General features: G+C 23.5%; 2 protein-coding genes across 2 annotated transcripts in view; one reads left to right on the forward strand and one right to left on the reverse strand.

Moving 5' to 3' along the window:
* LOC117176232 (NACHT and WD repeat domain-containing protein 2) overlaps positions 1-13,009 on the reverse strand; it is a 42,657-nt gene that overhangs the window by 6,961 nt on the left and 22,687 nt on the right. Inside the window, exons 19-24 of the mRNA XM_033366378.1 lie at positions 10,502-10,720; positions 8,379-8,525; positions 8,092-8,297; positions 7,787-7,986; positions 4,097-4,266; positions 3,862-4,020 (exon numbers count right to left, since the gene is read on the reverse strand). Of these exons, the coding sequence (XP_033222269.1) occupies positions 3,862-4,020; positions 4,097-4,266; positions 7,787-7,986; positions 8,092-8,297; positions 8,379-8,525; positions 10,502-10,720 (1,101 nt within the window). The remainder of the gene's footprint in view (positions 1-3,861; positions 4,021-4,096; positions 4,267-7,786; positions 7,987-8,091; positions 8,298-8,378; positions 8,526-10,501; positions 10,721-13,009) is intronic.
* LOC117176224 (transformation/transcription domain-associated protein) overlaps positions 1-13,009 on the forward strand; it is a 65,941-nt gene that overhangs the window by 1,237 nt on the left and 51,695 nt on the right. The window lies entirely within an intron of this gene.

Consider the following 13,009-nt stretch of genomic DNA (forward strand, 5'->3'; position numbering starts at 1 on the left):
TTTTGAAAATTAAAATTCGAAAATTTTTTCTAAAGCCTCCAGGGGACTTCGTTTTCGCACGAAAAAATTTTATGTGCCCTTATTACATCCGGACCCACAATTATGGAATATTTAACTGGATTGAGTAAATTTTTAGATAAAAAAAGTTAATTTTCAACCAAGATTATGTTTGCACTAAAAAATAAGAATTTTTACAAACTGCCACAGTTTTCAATTAAGAAAGATCAATTTCGTACCAAACATGGTAAAGTTTTAGTTAAAAAAGAATTAATTTTGAACCAAAAAAACAAACTAATTTTCCTTAAAACAGTTGAATTTTCTAAGAGTCATGCATTTTCAGCCAAAATTGTGAATTTTCTAATGGAATAATTGAATTTTCGACCAAAATGACAAATTTTCCAGTAAAAAATATGCATTTTCCACCGAAAATTGAATAGGTACATTTTTTGTTACAAAACTTTAATTTCAACGAAAGAGATGATTTTCCAACTAAAACAAAATGCAATATTCAACAAACCGATGATAACAAAAAAGTACATTTTCAGCCATATAGTTTAATTTTATACCAAAAAAATGTTATTTTTCAACCAAAATGTTGAATTTTTTGACATTTTCAAACAAAAACAAAAAATTCAATAAGAGATTTTAATATCCAACAAAAACGTAAATTTTTGTATAAAATGCGAATTTTAAACAAGAAAGTTATTTTTCAATCAAATAGTTGCATTTTCTTCCATTTCCAAAATAAAAAGCCCAATTTTGAAACAAAGAGATTAATTTTCAAACAAAATTATGAATCTGCAATTAAACAACTGAATTTTTAACAAAGTGATTCAAATTTCAACTACCAAAATATATGATTTATCAGCGAAAAATATAGTTTACTTTTACCCAAAAATATTTTAATTTGAAATCAAACACAATATTACACACATTTAATCAAAAAATAAGAATTTTCTACAAAACAGTTGAATTTTCAAGACAAAAGGATGCATTTGTTTAGAAAAAAGTGACTTTTCAACTAAATAGTTGTACTCTCAACCAAATTAGTGGATTTTTGTACGAAATACATGATTTTTGAACCAAATGGTTGACTTTTTATATCGAAAGTGTTAATTTTCAACAAAAAAGTTAATTTTTAACCAAACAGTTGAATTTTCTGCCATTTTTAAACCAAGAAGATGAATTTTCAACGAAAGAGTTTAATTTCCGACAAAAGACTTTATTTTGAACCGTATAGTTGAATTTTCCAAAAAAAAAACGACTTTGAAATTTTTAACAAACTAATTCAACTTTCAACCAAGTAGTTAAATTTTCTGCCATAAAAGATGAATTTTCAACAAAAATTCTGACCCCTCTACGAAAAGTTGAACTTTCTAAAAAAGAAGACCTGTCTTTTCAACCAAAATTGATGGTTTCTCAAAGAAAAATATGGTTTATTTCTGTCAAAAAAGATTTTAATATGAAATTAAGCACAATATTCAACGCAGTATTCAATAAAAAAGACGATTTTTGTACAAAAAAGTTGAATTTTAAATCGAAGAGGATGAATTTTTAACAAAAAAGTTACTTTTGAATCAAACAGTTAAATTTGCGAACAAAACAGAAGAATTTTAAATAAAAGAGTTCAATTTCCAACAATAAAGTTAATTTTCAACTAAATAGTTGAATTTTCTATCCAAATATTTAAATTTTCTACTCATAAAAATCGAATTTAAAACAAAATATTAATATATAAATTATAATTTTTTTAACCAAAGAGATGAATTTAAAAAAACTTCTAGAAAAGTGTTGAACTTTGAACAAAAGTGTTAATTATTCTTCAACCACTTGGTTGTACTTTCTATTAGTATAGTTGCATTTTTAACAAACTATATGTTATTTCACCCAAAACAGATATTTCGAGGAAAATTGGTCTGTTTTGTTAAAAATTTGTCTTCTTTGGATGAAAGTGATACATTTTGATTTAAAAAATTCATCTTTTTGGTTTAAAATTCAACTATTCGACTTGATATTTCATCATTTTTTCTGAAAATTGACTTTTTTTGTTCAAAGTTCATCTATTGGATAAGAAATTTGTTTTTTTTTTTAGTTGAAAATTTATGTACCTATCTTTTTGAAAAATCGTCTTTTAGTGAAGTATTTTAGTGAAATATTCTCCCTTTTAGTTAAACATTCATCTTTGTTGATTAAAATTTAACTGTTCCAGTTTTGAGTTTATCTTTTTAACTTAAAATTTAACTATTTCATTTTTGGTTGAAAATTTGGTACTTTTTATTGGAAAATTCAACTATTTCGTGGAAAATTCATGTTGTTTGTTAAAAATTTGTCTTCTTTGTAGAAAATTGATCATCTTTGTTTGAAAATTTCATCATTTTGATTGAAAATTGACCGATTTTAGTTCAAAATTCATCTATTCTCCGTTTTAGTAAAAAAATCATCTTTGTTGATTAAAATTTAACTGTTCCAGTTTTGAGTTTATTTTCTTAACGTAAAATTGAACTATTTCATTTTTGGTTAAAAACTTGGCTTTTTTAGGTGAAAATTCAACTATTTCGTAAAAAATTTGTGTATTTTGTTAAAAATTTGTCTTCTTTGTATTAAATTAATCTTCTTGTTTGAAAATTTCGTTCTTTTGGTTAAAAATTCGAATCCAGTTAAATATTCATAATTTTAGTTGCAAATTCACCTTCTTGGTTGAAAATAAAATTGTTTGGTTGAAAGTTTAAATCCATTTTTAAAAATTCATCTTTTTTGTTTAAAAATCAACTATTCGAGTTGAAATTTCATCATTTTTATTTAAAATTTACCTTTTTTAGTTCCAAATTCATCTATTGGATTGGAAATTTATCTTTTTTTAATTAAAATTTCATGTATTTTATTGAAAAGCCGACCTTTTAGTAGAAAATTAAATTTTTTGTTAAAAATTGATCTTTTTGGTTGAAAATTCAAAGTAGTTGAGTTAACTATTCATAATTTTAGCTGAAAATTCTTGTTTTTTTTTTGTGCCTAAAATGCAACTATTCCAGTTGAAAGTTAATTTTTTAAACTTAAAACATAACTTTTTCATTTTTGGTTGAAAATGTTGTTGTTGAAAATGTTGGGAATTCACTTTTTGGTTGAAAATAAAATTATTTGGTTCAAAGTTAAGCTTTGTTTTTAAAAATTCATTTTTTCGTTTTGTTGAAAATTAAATAATCCAATTGAAGATTGGAAGATAATCTTCTTGATTAAAACTTTATTTTTTTTTGTGTTTAAAAGTCAACTATTACAGTTGAAGATTCGTCATTTTAGTTGAAAATTCGTAAGTTTGGTTTGAAAATTAATGTTTTTAACTGAAAATTGATCTAATCCACTTACAGTTGAAAGTTGCTTTTTTTTAGTTTAAAATTCAACAAATTGTTTGATTTTTTTTTTTAGTCGAAAGTTCATGTATTTAATTGAAAACTCGTATTTTTTTGGTAGACGATTAATCTTCTTGTTTGAAAATGGATATTTTTAGCTAAAATGACAGCTATTATTATATGATTATATGTTTGAGAACATATTTTGTTGAAAAATAATATTTGTTGGTAGAAAATAATTCTTTTTGAATGAAAATTCAACTACATTTGGTTAAAAATTCATTTATCTTTCTAAATTAAATATATTAATTGAATTTCTAGAAATTAAAAAAATATGATTTATAATAAACTCGCGAAACTATATACATATTCCGATTCGGTTGTCAGAGAATTTTTTCCCAAGATTTCAGTAAACACCCTTTTACATTTCTTTGAGTAAAAAAGAAAAAACTCAAACGGTATTGTTTCGGAAATTTAATTAATTCATTAAATATAATTATAATTTTGTCAATCTTGCCTGAAAACTCGAATCGTTTTTCGTCCACTGTGATAATAAAGAACGTATTCGTCAGTTCGATTAAACATTGAAATCACAGTAAAAACTCCCTCAGCAACTTTAGAAATGTACGTTTTCACAGTCGTTCCCTTTTTTAATTCGATGAGTTCAAGTCCACCCCTAAAACAAATGTGTAAATTACAAATATCAAGTCCCTGCAAAAGGGTTTAAGTTTTTTATTTTTTATTTAAATAACCTGCTGGGTGCGTATAAAGTGTATTTTCCGTCCCTGCTGATGTTTCCACTCCATTTTGGAATTGTGCGAATAATTTTTTTCTTTCCTATGTCCATTATACTACCTTTATCTGAACCTATAATTCCCGTCCATTGGGCTTTGTTTGGCATTGGTACAACACTCACAATATCCTAGAATTTTTTTTTTTTTTTTTAGAAAATATCTCTTCATTAGAGATGTCAGCTTTATGCATTTGAGAATGTTGAATTATGCATGAAATTTCAAGTTTTTAACTACTTTTTATGTAGCAAATACCGGGTTTTTGTTTATTATTTTTATACTCACTTCAAAAAGATATTTCCAAATCTTAAAAAAATTGTCGATTTTTGAAGATTTTGCAATAAAATTTTGAAGTTTTTTAAGGATTTTGAAATGTTTTACGATAATAATGTTTTGTTTCTTAAAATTAAAAGATGTTAGATCAAATTTTGATAAGTTTAAGGGATATTTAGAACCTTTCAAAAAATACAAAAATAATTTAAAACCTAAAAAGAAACTTGAAACATAATGTACATTTCTTTAAGATTTTAAAAGGTTTCAAGATAATACAAAAGTTTTCTTAAGATCGATGGGAATATTTAAAAGTAATTATTTATTTATTTTTAATTAATGTTAAGAGAATACTTAAAAATATATCAAAACTTTACAAAATTGTAAAAAAAATATCTGAAAGATTTTAAGACAATTTATGAATAATTCCAGTCAGTTAAAAAATATATTTAGCAATTTGAGATGTTTTCTAAAGAATAAATATATTTTAAAACTTCGAAATATTTTTGAAAATTTATAATTCATTTAAAAAAATGTTTCCAAGTGTGAAAAATCCTAAATATTGTACAAAATAATACAAAATTTTTTTAGAAATTTTCTAGTTGCTTTTTTTACATATCTGAAATCAAAAAAATCTTTTTGAATGTTCTCGAGAAACCCAGGAAAATTAGATTTATATAACCTTAAAGCGAATCAACAAAGAAACTTAAAAAATAATAAGTTATTCGAATTTTTTATTTTGTAATAAATATTAGCCCTCCCTTCGGATTATCTCTTTTGGTAGAAATTTGATCCTTTTTTAAAAATAAAAATTGCAACTATTAGGTTTAAAATAAAAATATTTTTTGGTTGGAAATTCGATTACTTCGTTAAAGACTCACTTGTTTGGTAGAAAATTCATAATTTTATTTAAAAATTAACCTGGATTTTTTAATCAAATAGTTCAACTTTGAAACAAAAAGGAATTTTCAATCAAATGGTCGAATTTATTAACAAAATAGTTTAATTTCCAGACAAAATCTTGAATAACAAAAAATTAACAAAAAAGTTCACCCTTGAACAAAGTAGTTTAATTTTCAATTAAAAAAATAAATGGTTTAATTTTCAACTAAATAGTTTTATTTTAAACTAAAAACGATAAATTTTACCCAGAAATATAATAGTTAAATTTGCACATTAAAAAACTTGATTTTCAACTTAAAAAAAAACGAATTTTTATCAAAATACTTAAATTCTCAAATAAGGAGATGGATCTTAACTACTAAAATGCATTTTTATCAAAGTGATTTAACGAAGTAGTTGAATTTTTTATTGAGAAGATTAATTTTCTAATAAAATAGATAATTTTACAGTATAATACGTACATTTTACACGAAATAGTTAAATTTTAAACTAAAAACAATGAAATTTTAATCAAATATGGAATAATGAAAACTGCAGTTGAAAAATTTGATTTTAGGACAGGGATTTTCGGTAAAGAAATATAATTTCACTTGAAACAGGGAATTTTTTACATGGAAAGGGAATTTTTTTAAAGAATCAAAACTTGAATTTAAAAGAAAGAAGTTTAAAAATCCCTGTTTTAAGTCAAAATTCGTCACAATTTAAAAGTTCCTTCTTCAAAATATTTCTGAATTATAATATTAACTTTTCTTCCTTGAAAATTCAACTACTTGCGGTTAAAACAGCTCTTTTGTTACAATTTAATTTTTGTTTTTGAAAGATTCATTTTAATTGAAAATTCATATCTTTTTTTTAAAGTAATTAATTTGTTGAAAATAAATTTTTCAACTAGAATTTATCTTTTCCAGTAGAAAATTAAACTCTTTTTTTCTGAAAATTCGATTTTTTTGGTTGAGAATGATATTTTTAACGGATAATTCAACTATTCTATTTTTGGTGGAAATTTGATATTTTTTATATGAAAATTTATATTTTTTTATTCAAAAATTAAAATATTTTTTGAATAATTTAATTTTTGGGAAATTCGTCTTTTTTTGTAGAAAATTAATCTTATTGGTTGAAAATTAATATTTCTGTTAGGTATCAAATTCAACCATAACAGTTGGAAGATTCGTCATTTTATTTGAAAATGCATCAGCTTGGTTGAAAGTAATTTTTTTCTCAAACTGAAAATATTATTTCTGTTGAATATTCCACAATTTTACTTAAAAATTCATTTTTTTTACTGAAAATTTAATTTTTGGTTGAAAAATGGTATTTTTTGTTGAAAATTTATATTTTTTGGTGGAACATTGATTTTCTTAACTTAAAACCTGATTATATAGGTTTAGGTTGACAATTTATATTTATTAATAAATTTTTTTTAGAGTTAATATATATATATCAGTTAAATTAATTGTTTTAATTGAAAACTTATTTTTTCTTTAAAATTCAACCATTCCAGTAACTATTTTATTTTCTGTTAAAAAATGGATTTGTTCTTTAAAATTCAACTTTTCGTTGAAAATTTGTCTTCTTTGATTGAAAATTCTACTATTTAGTTAAAAATTCATGTATTTTATTGAGAAATTTGTATTTTTTGGTAGAAAACTAATCTTTTTATTTGAAAATTCAAATTAAAAATTATTTAAAATTATAATAATTTTAATAAAAGACAATAAAATAATTTTATTTCAGAATTAATTTATTTTGTATTTTTTACTCTGTTGTGGTAAAGGACGTTTAGAATGAACGTCATGATTTAAAATAAATGTTTGGATTTTGCGACAATTGAAAAACTTGACCGAGAAAAATCGGGATTATGAAATCGTTCACCGAATTGCCGCCCTGATTGAAAACAAGTTTTAAAATTGTAATATGTGCGTACTTTTACACGAAAATTTAATAACTAAATATTTCGTTACATTAGAAACATTGTAAAAAGTTGATTATTTCGAAAATAATATAATAATAAAACAATTTTTCATAACGTTATATTAGTGTTTTTCGTCTAAAATTAGTATTTTTGAACAGAAATATATTTGAAATTTTAATTTAAAAACTGTTTTCTAATGTTTGTCAAATTTGGTAACAAAAATTACAAATAGTTAATTCTTTATTAGTAAAATATAGCATCAGAGTTTTACTAGAAAGATATTAGTCATTCATTCCTTAGAAAAAAAACCTTTAAACTTAACTTAAACTTTCATTTTTAAGTTTGTACGTCATATTTTTTATTTATTTCATATTATTGAGTTTTTCATTTTTGATAACCAAGTATCATAGCACGAGACATATTGTTAAGAAAACTGCAATAATGAATAAATTAATAAAAATATACTAAATAATAATAAATTTGGAAAAAAATGCAATTATGCTGTGGCATAAAGTTGACATCCCTACTCTGAAAATTTGTCTTTTAAAATCGAGATGAATTACTTTAAATCCAGGAAGTTTCACTTGTATTTTATTAATCAACGCTCCTGTTTTTGCATTGTAAACAATTACGCAGTCTCGGCTACCTTTGTCGGCAGCAGGAACAACTATAAAAGCTCCATCAGAAGTTACAGCCACTTGGCGAAAAGGAATTCCAGTCTGACTCCTTACAATATATTCAAAAGAGAAAACTTGACTGCCATCTGTGAAGAATTGATATACATTTAGAGGTTATGTTTGAGCGTGATTTGTCGCCATTCTGGCGCGAAATTTAAATCACAAGATTTTATTCTTTCGTTTTACAAGACCTGGAATGCTCCTCGCGATTAAAGTCGCTGTTGTTTTTGTACTTTCGACCCCAGGAATATTACTCGGTCGCGAAATTGTTATAAATTTAGAAGCGTCTTCGATTAAAGTCAATTGTCTGACACCCGGTTGTTCCTCTTTGAATAAAACTTGCTCAGTTATTCGATTCCAAATAAGGACGTTTCCAGATTCGGTAGAAATGATGTGTCTAGAGATTTTGAAGAAAAGTACATTTTTTTAAATAGATTTTAATATCCCTATTTTTTTTAGTTTAGAAATGTAGAAATACCTTCCATCGGGAGTTATGCTTGCGTGAGTCACAATTGCCCCTAAAGGACTATCGGCTAATTTTGATATCAATCTTCCAGATTGGAGGTCCCACACTCCAACACAGCCTCTCGTTACAGTCACTGCCAAATTGCAGTGTTCTGCTAGACTAGAAAATTAATTGAGACGTCATAAATACTTACTTGTCAACAAATAAATTGGAAAATTTATGAAAATATTTGAATTAACTATTTCACAAACTGAATAATGTAACGAAAAATTTTGTTATTTAACTAAATACAGACATATTTGGCAGAATACAAATTTGTGTTTGCCATGATCACTGCCAGAAATTATTTAAATAGAAATAATTATTTTTGAAAACCAAAACGTACTAAAAAATCAATTTTGAAAACAAAAAATTGAATAATCACATTTTCAGTTAAAATAATTAATTTTCAGCCAAGAAAAAGGAAATTTCTAACAAAATAGTTAAATTTTCAACCAGAGTGATGAATCTTCAATAATAAAAAAAGCAATTCTCAACAAAAAGTGTAATAGTTGATATTTCCATGAAAAATATTTTAATCTTCAATCAAAAGCAGTTGAGTTGAACCAAAAAAAACTAATTTTTGACAAAAAGTTGAATTTATAACCCAAAAATAGGCATATTCCACCAAATAATCAAATTTTTTAACCAAAAAAAAAGACGAGAAGTGAATTGAAAATCTTAAAGTAGAAATTTCATAACTGAAATAGAATAGCCACATTCAAATTAAAAAAATTATTTGGAACAAAACTAACAATAAAAAAAATTAACCCCATATTTGAATTTTCAATAAAAAAGGCAAATTTCCAACGAAATTGCCGAATTTTCAATTAAACAGATGAATTTTCAACCAAGAAGATTAAATGTCTATTAAAATAGATCAATTTTCCACAAAAAATGGAATAGTTAAATTTTCAGTTTGCAAAATACATTTTTAATAAAAAATCAATGAATTTTCAACCCAAAGAATAATTTTTAACAAAATAAATTAAATTTTAACCCGCTATTTAAATTTAAACAAAAAAATTTTAAATAATCATTCGAAATTTTTATTTTGTATTAAAAATGATCTTTTCCTTCAAATTATTATTTGCCTAATTTTTCTATCTGGAAAATATTTTTTGGTTGAAAATTATACTTTTTTATTTGAAAATTCATCTTTTTGGGAAGAATTTTCATGTTTTTTAAATAAAACTTCAAATGTTTGATAAAAAAAAAATTTTTTTAACTGAGGATTTAACTGTTTTGTTGAAGATTCGTCTTTTTGGAGGAATGTAACTCTATTTTATGTACTAGGTAAAGTACTTTCTTAAAAATTCAGTAGTTTGGTTGAAGATTTCACATTTAAGTTCAAAATTAATTTCTTTGGTTGAAAATGTAACCGTTTTGTTTAAAATTTTTCTGTTTTGGCAGGAAATCAATCTTCTTGATTAAAATTGATCTCTTTGGTTGAGGATTCAACCATTTTTTGAATTTTTTTTACTTATGAGTTCATCTGTTTTTTATTTAAAAATAAAACCTTTTTTATTGAAATATCAACTGTTACATTTTTTGTTGAGAATTCTTTTTTTTTTAATTTCACCTACTCGGTTAAAAGTTAAACTACTTTGTTAGAAAGTAATTTTATGGTAGAAAATTAATCTCCTTGATAGAAAATTTATGCATTTGGTTGAAAATTCAATTATTTGTTTGAAAATGAACTTTTTTGTGAAATATTAATATTTTCGGGTTAAAAAATGGAATTGTTTAGTAGAGAATTCGTATTTGGGAAAATATGTAATTTTTTTTTGTTTCAAATACAATTGCTTACAAATTTATTTTTCTGTATTAAAATTTTTTTTTGTAAGTTCATCTTTTTTGTTTAATACTTCAATTATTTAGTTGTAGATAATCTTTTTTGTTGAAATTTTAATTTGACATTTCTGAAATTTTCAAAAAACTTTTGGTATTTTCTTGAATATCTTAGAAAAAATATATTTATGTAACCTCAACAAAGTAACAAATAAACCTAATAAATAGTTATTAGACATTTTTATTTTCTATTAAAAATCATTTTTTCTCTCAAGTTACAAAAACTAGATATTTAAATATCAAACCTAATGGAATCGATTTGCAATTCGTGTCGGTCAATTACGTGGACTTGTTCAAAAATATTATTTATATTCCAGACTTTAACGCTCCTGTCGATGCTCGAGGTTATCACACAATTCCAATTTCCAATTGCCAATGCCTCCAATTGTATTATTCTTGCAAAATGAGCGTCTAATATTTTCACCAAATCTGTTGTCTCGAGACTCCAGACGTACAAATTCTTTCTGTAAATTAAAGTTCATTATCTTTTCTATTAAATGTGAAAAATGTGCAAATTTGATAGAATTTTCAAAGACGAAATTTGAAGGTACATTACATTAGGTAACATTATTTTTCGACTGAGGATTTTTCGAATGTTCAGTAGAAAACCCTATCCCATCAGGGATACAGCTTTAAGAAAATTCTAGTGATATGAATTACAATTCAAAGTTCTTGGAATTGACCAATTTAATACTGAAACTTTCAAGATTGTATGTTTTCAAATTATACAAAATTGAACAATCATTTTTATTTGAGAGCCTTAATGATTCGAAATTTTTTTATTGAAATCGTCTCGAATCGATAATTGTTTTGAATTCAATTATTTAAAATAGCAGGACAAGGTTTCAATATTAAAGCTTGAAAAAATGTAGAACTTTAAAAGTAAATATTTATTTGTTGTTAATCTTTACTTGGAGTTTACAAAATTGCCTGTTTTTTTTTTAATTTTTTGAAATTGTAGAATCTCTAATTTAAGTACTTAATATTTGCCCAATTATTAGTTTGGAAGCTTTATAATTAAATGCCTCCAGAATAAATGAAAAATAATGTAAAATTTGAACATTAATTTTGTCAAGTTGAAGCTTGAAAAGTTTTTTCCTCATTTAAAAATGTTTTATATTCATATCTTTACAGGATGGCCGCTAGACTTCTACATATCTCTTAAAATTAATAAAAATTTCGCCTACAAATAATAAATGTTTAATTGTCATTTATACCTTCAAATTTTAAAGATATTTTCTAACATTTACAGGATTTTCTGGAAATTGTAGAAAAAATTCAATTTAATTTGACAGATATTTAGAAGTTCTGAAAAAATTTCCAAAATAATTTTAAATTTAAAACCAATTTAAAACTACTTCTAGATTTCTCAAAGTTTTCAAATAAAATTTGGAGGCTTTACAAGGCTGTTAAAACTATTTAAAAAGAAAATAATTGAATTTCTAATTTAAGAAGTGTTCATTTAAATTTTTTTTCAATTTTTCAATATTTGATGTTTCTAGCTTGAAATTCCTTAAAATTATATAATTTTGAATATTTTATAGTTTATTGATTTTTTAATTTAGAGCATTGAAAATGATATTATATTATATTTGTTTATATTGAACAATATTAGTACCTTCAATTTTATACGCGTAAATTATTGAGCATCTAAATACAAACATTTTTAATTAAAAACTTTTAAATGTCAATTTTATAAGTTCAAAACTTAACGAACCGGGAATAGACCGGAAAATGACTAGGAATTTATTTCATCGATTAAAACGGCCACCCTGCTTTAATTTTCAATATAAAATCTTTAAATATGTATAATTGACCGATTTGTAATTAAAGATTTAGAAAATGTATCATTTAAAATTGAAAAATATTTGATTAGAAGAATTTACAAATTAATAATAATCATACATAAAGTGTAAAAAATTTAACTATTTCAAGTTTAGTAGTTAGAAAATGTATAGTTAAAAATCGAAATAATAAAAAAACTTAAGTATTTCAAATGAAAAAATTATTGAAAAATTTAGAATTCTGATTTTTCATGTAGAACGCTCATTTACAATTTTTTCATTTTATCTGTTTTAATTATGAAGTTAGAATTGAAATAGTTGAGTCATTATTTATTTATGTAATAACAATTTCGAATTCTAGAATTTCAAAAGTTTTTACTTTAAAACATTTAATTTTCTTTTCAATTTTAAATAATCAAATTTTAATTGATGTAAATAGATAATTGTTTAATTTTGAAAGTTATAGATTTTAAAATAAAATTGTTCCATCATTAACAATTTGAATTATATAATATATATAATTTTTTTAAGTGTACGTAATATAAAATGATTTAATTTGGAACGTTAAACATTTTTAGTTGCAATTTTTCAATTTTAAACTATTTTAATTCCAAATTCGTCTGCTTTTGTCTATTTTTTTAACATTCTATTTGTAAAAATAGAATCGAAAACCTGATAAATTTTTCGTAATTTGGAGTTTGAAATTCTTCTTAGTTTTGAAAAGTTGGATTTAAAAATATTAGCTTTTTAATTGTCAATCTGGAAGGTTACAAATATAAAGTTGTTCGAAACCATGAAAATCAGAATTGTTTAATTTTAAAAAGTTTTTGGAAATTTGTTCTACATTATAAAAGGTCAATTGAAAATTTCCAATAAACAATTGCAAAAAAAAACAATCAGGAATGCAGCGAAAGGCACAAAATATTTTTTATCCGATGTTGTCTGAAAAATACTTGGCTGATATTTTGT

This window comes from Belonocnema kinseyi, chromosome 1, assembly GCF_010883055.1.
Source record: "Belonocnema kinseyi isolate 2016_QV_RU_SX_M_011 chromosome 1, B_treatae_v1, whole genome shotgun sequence".
NCBI lineage: Eukaryota > Metazoa > Arthropoda > Insecta > Hymenoptera > Cynipidae > Belonocnema > Belonocnema kinseyi.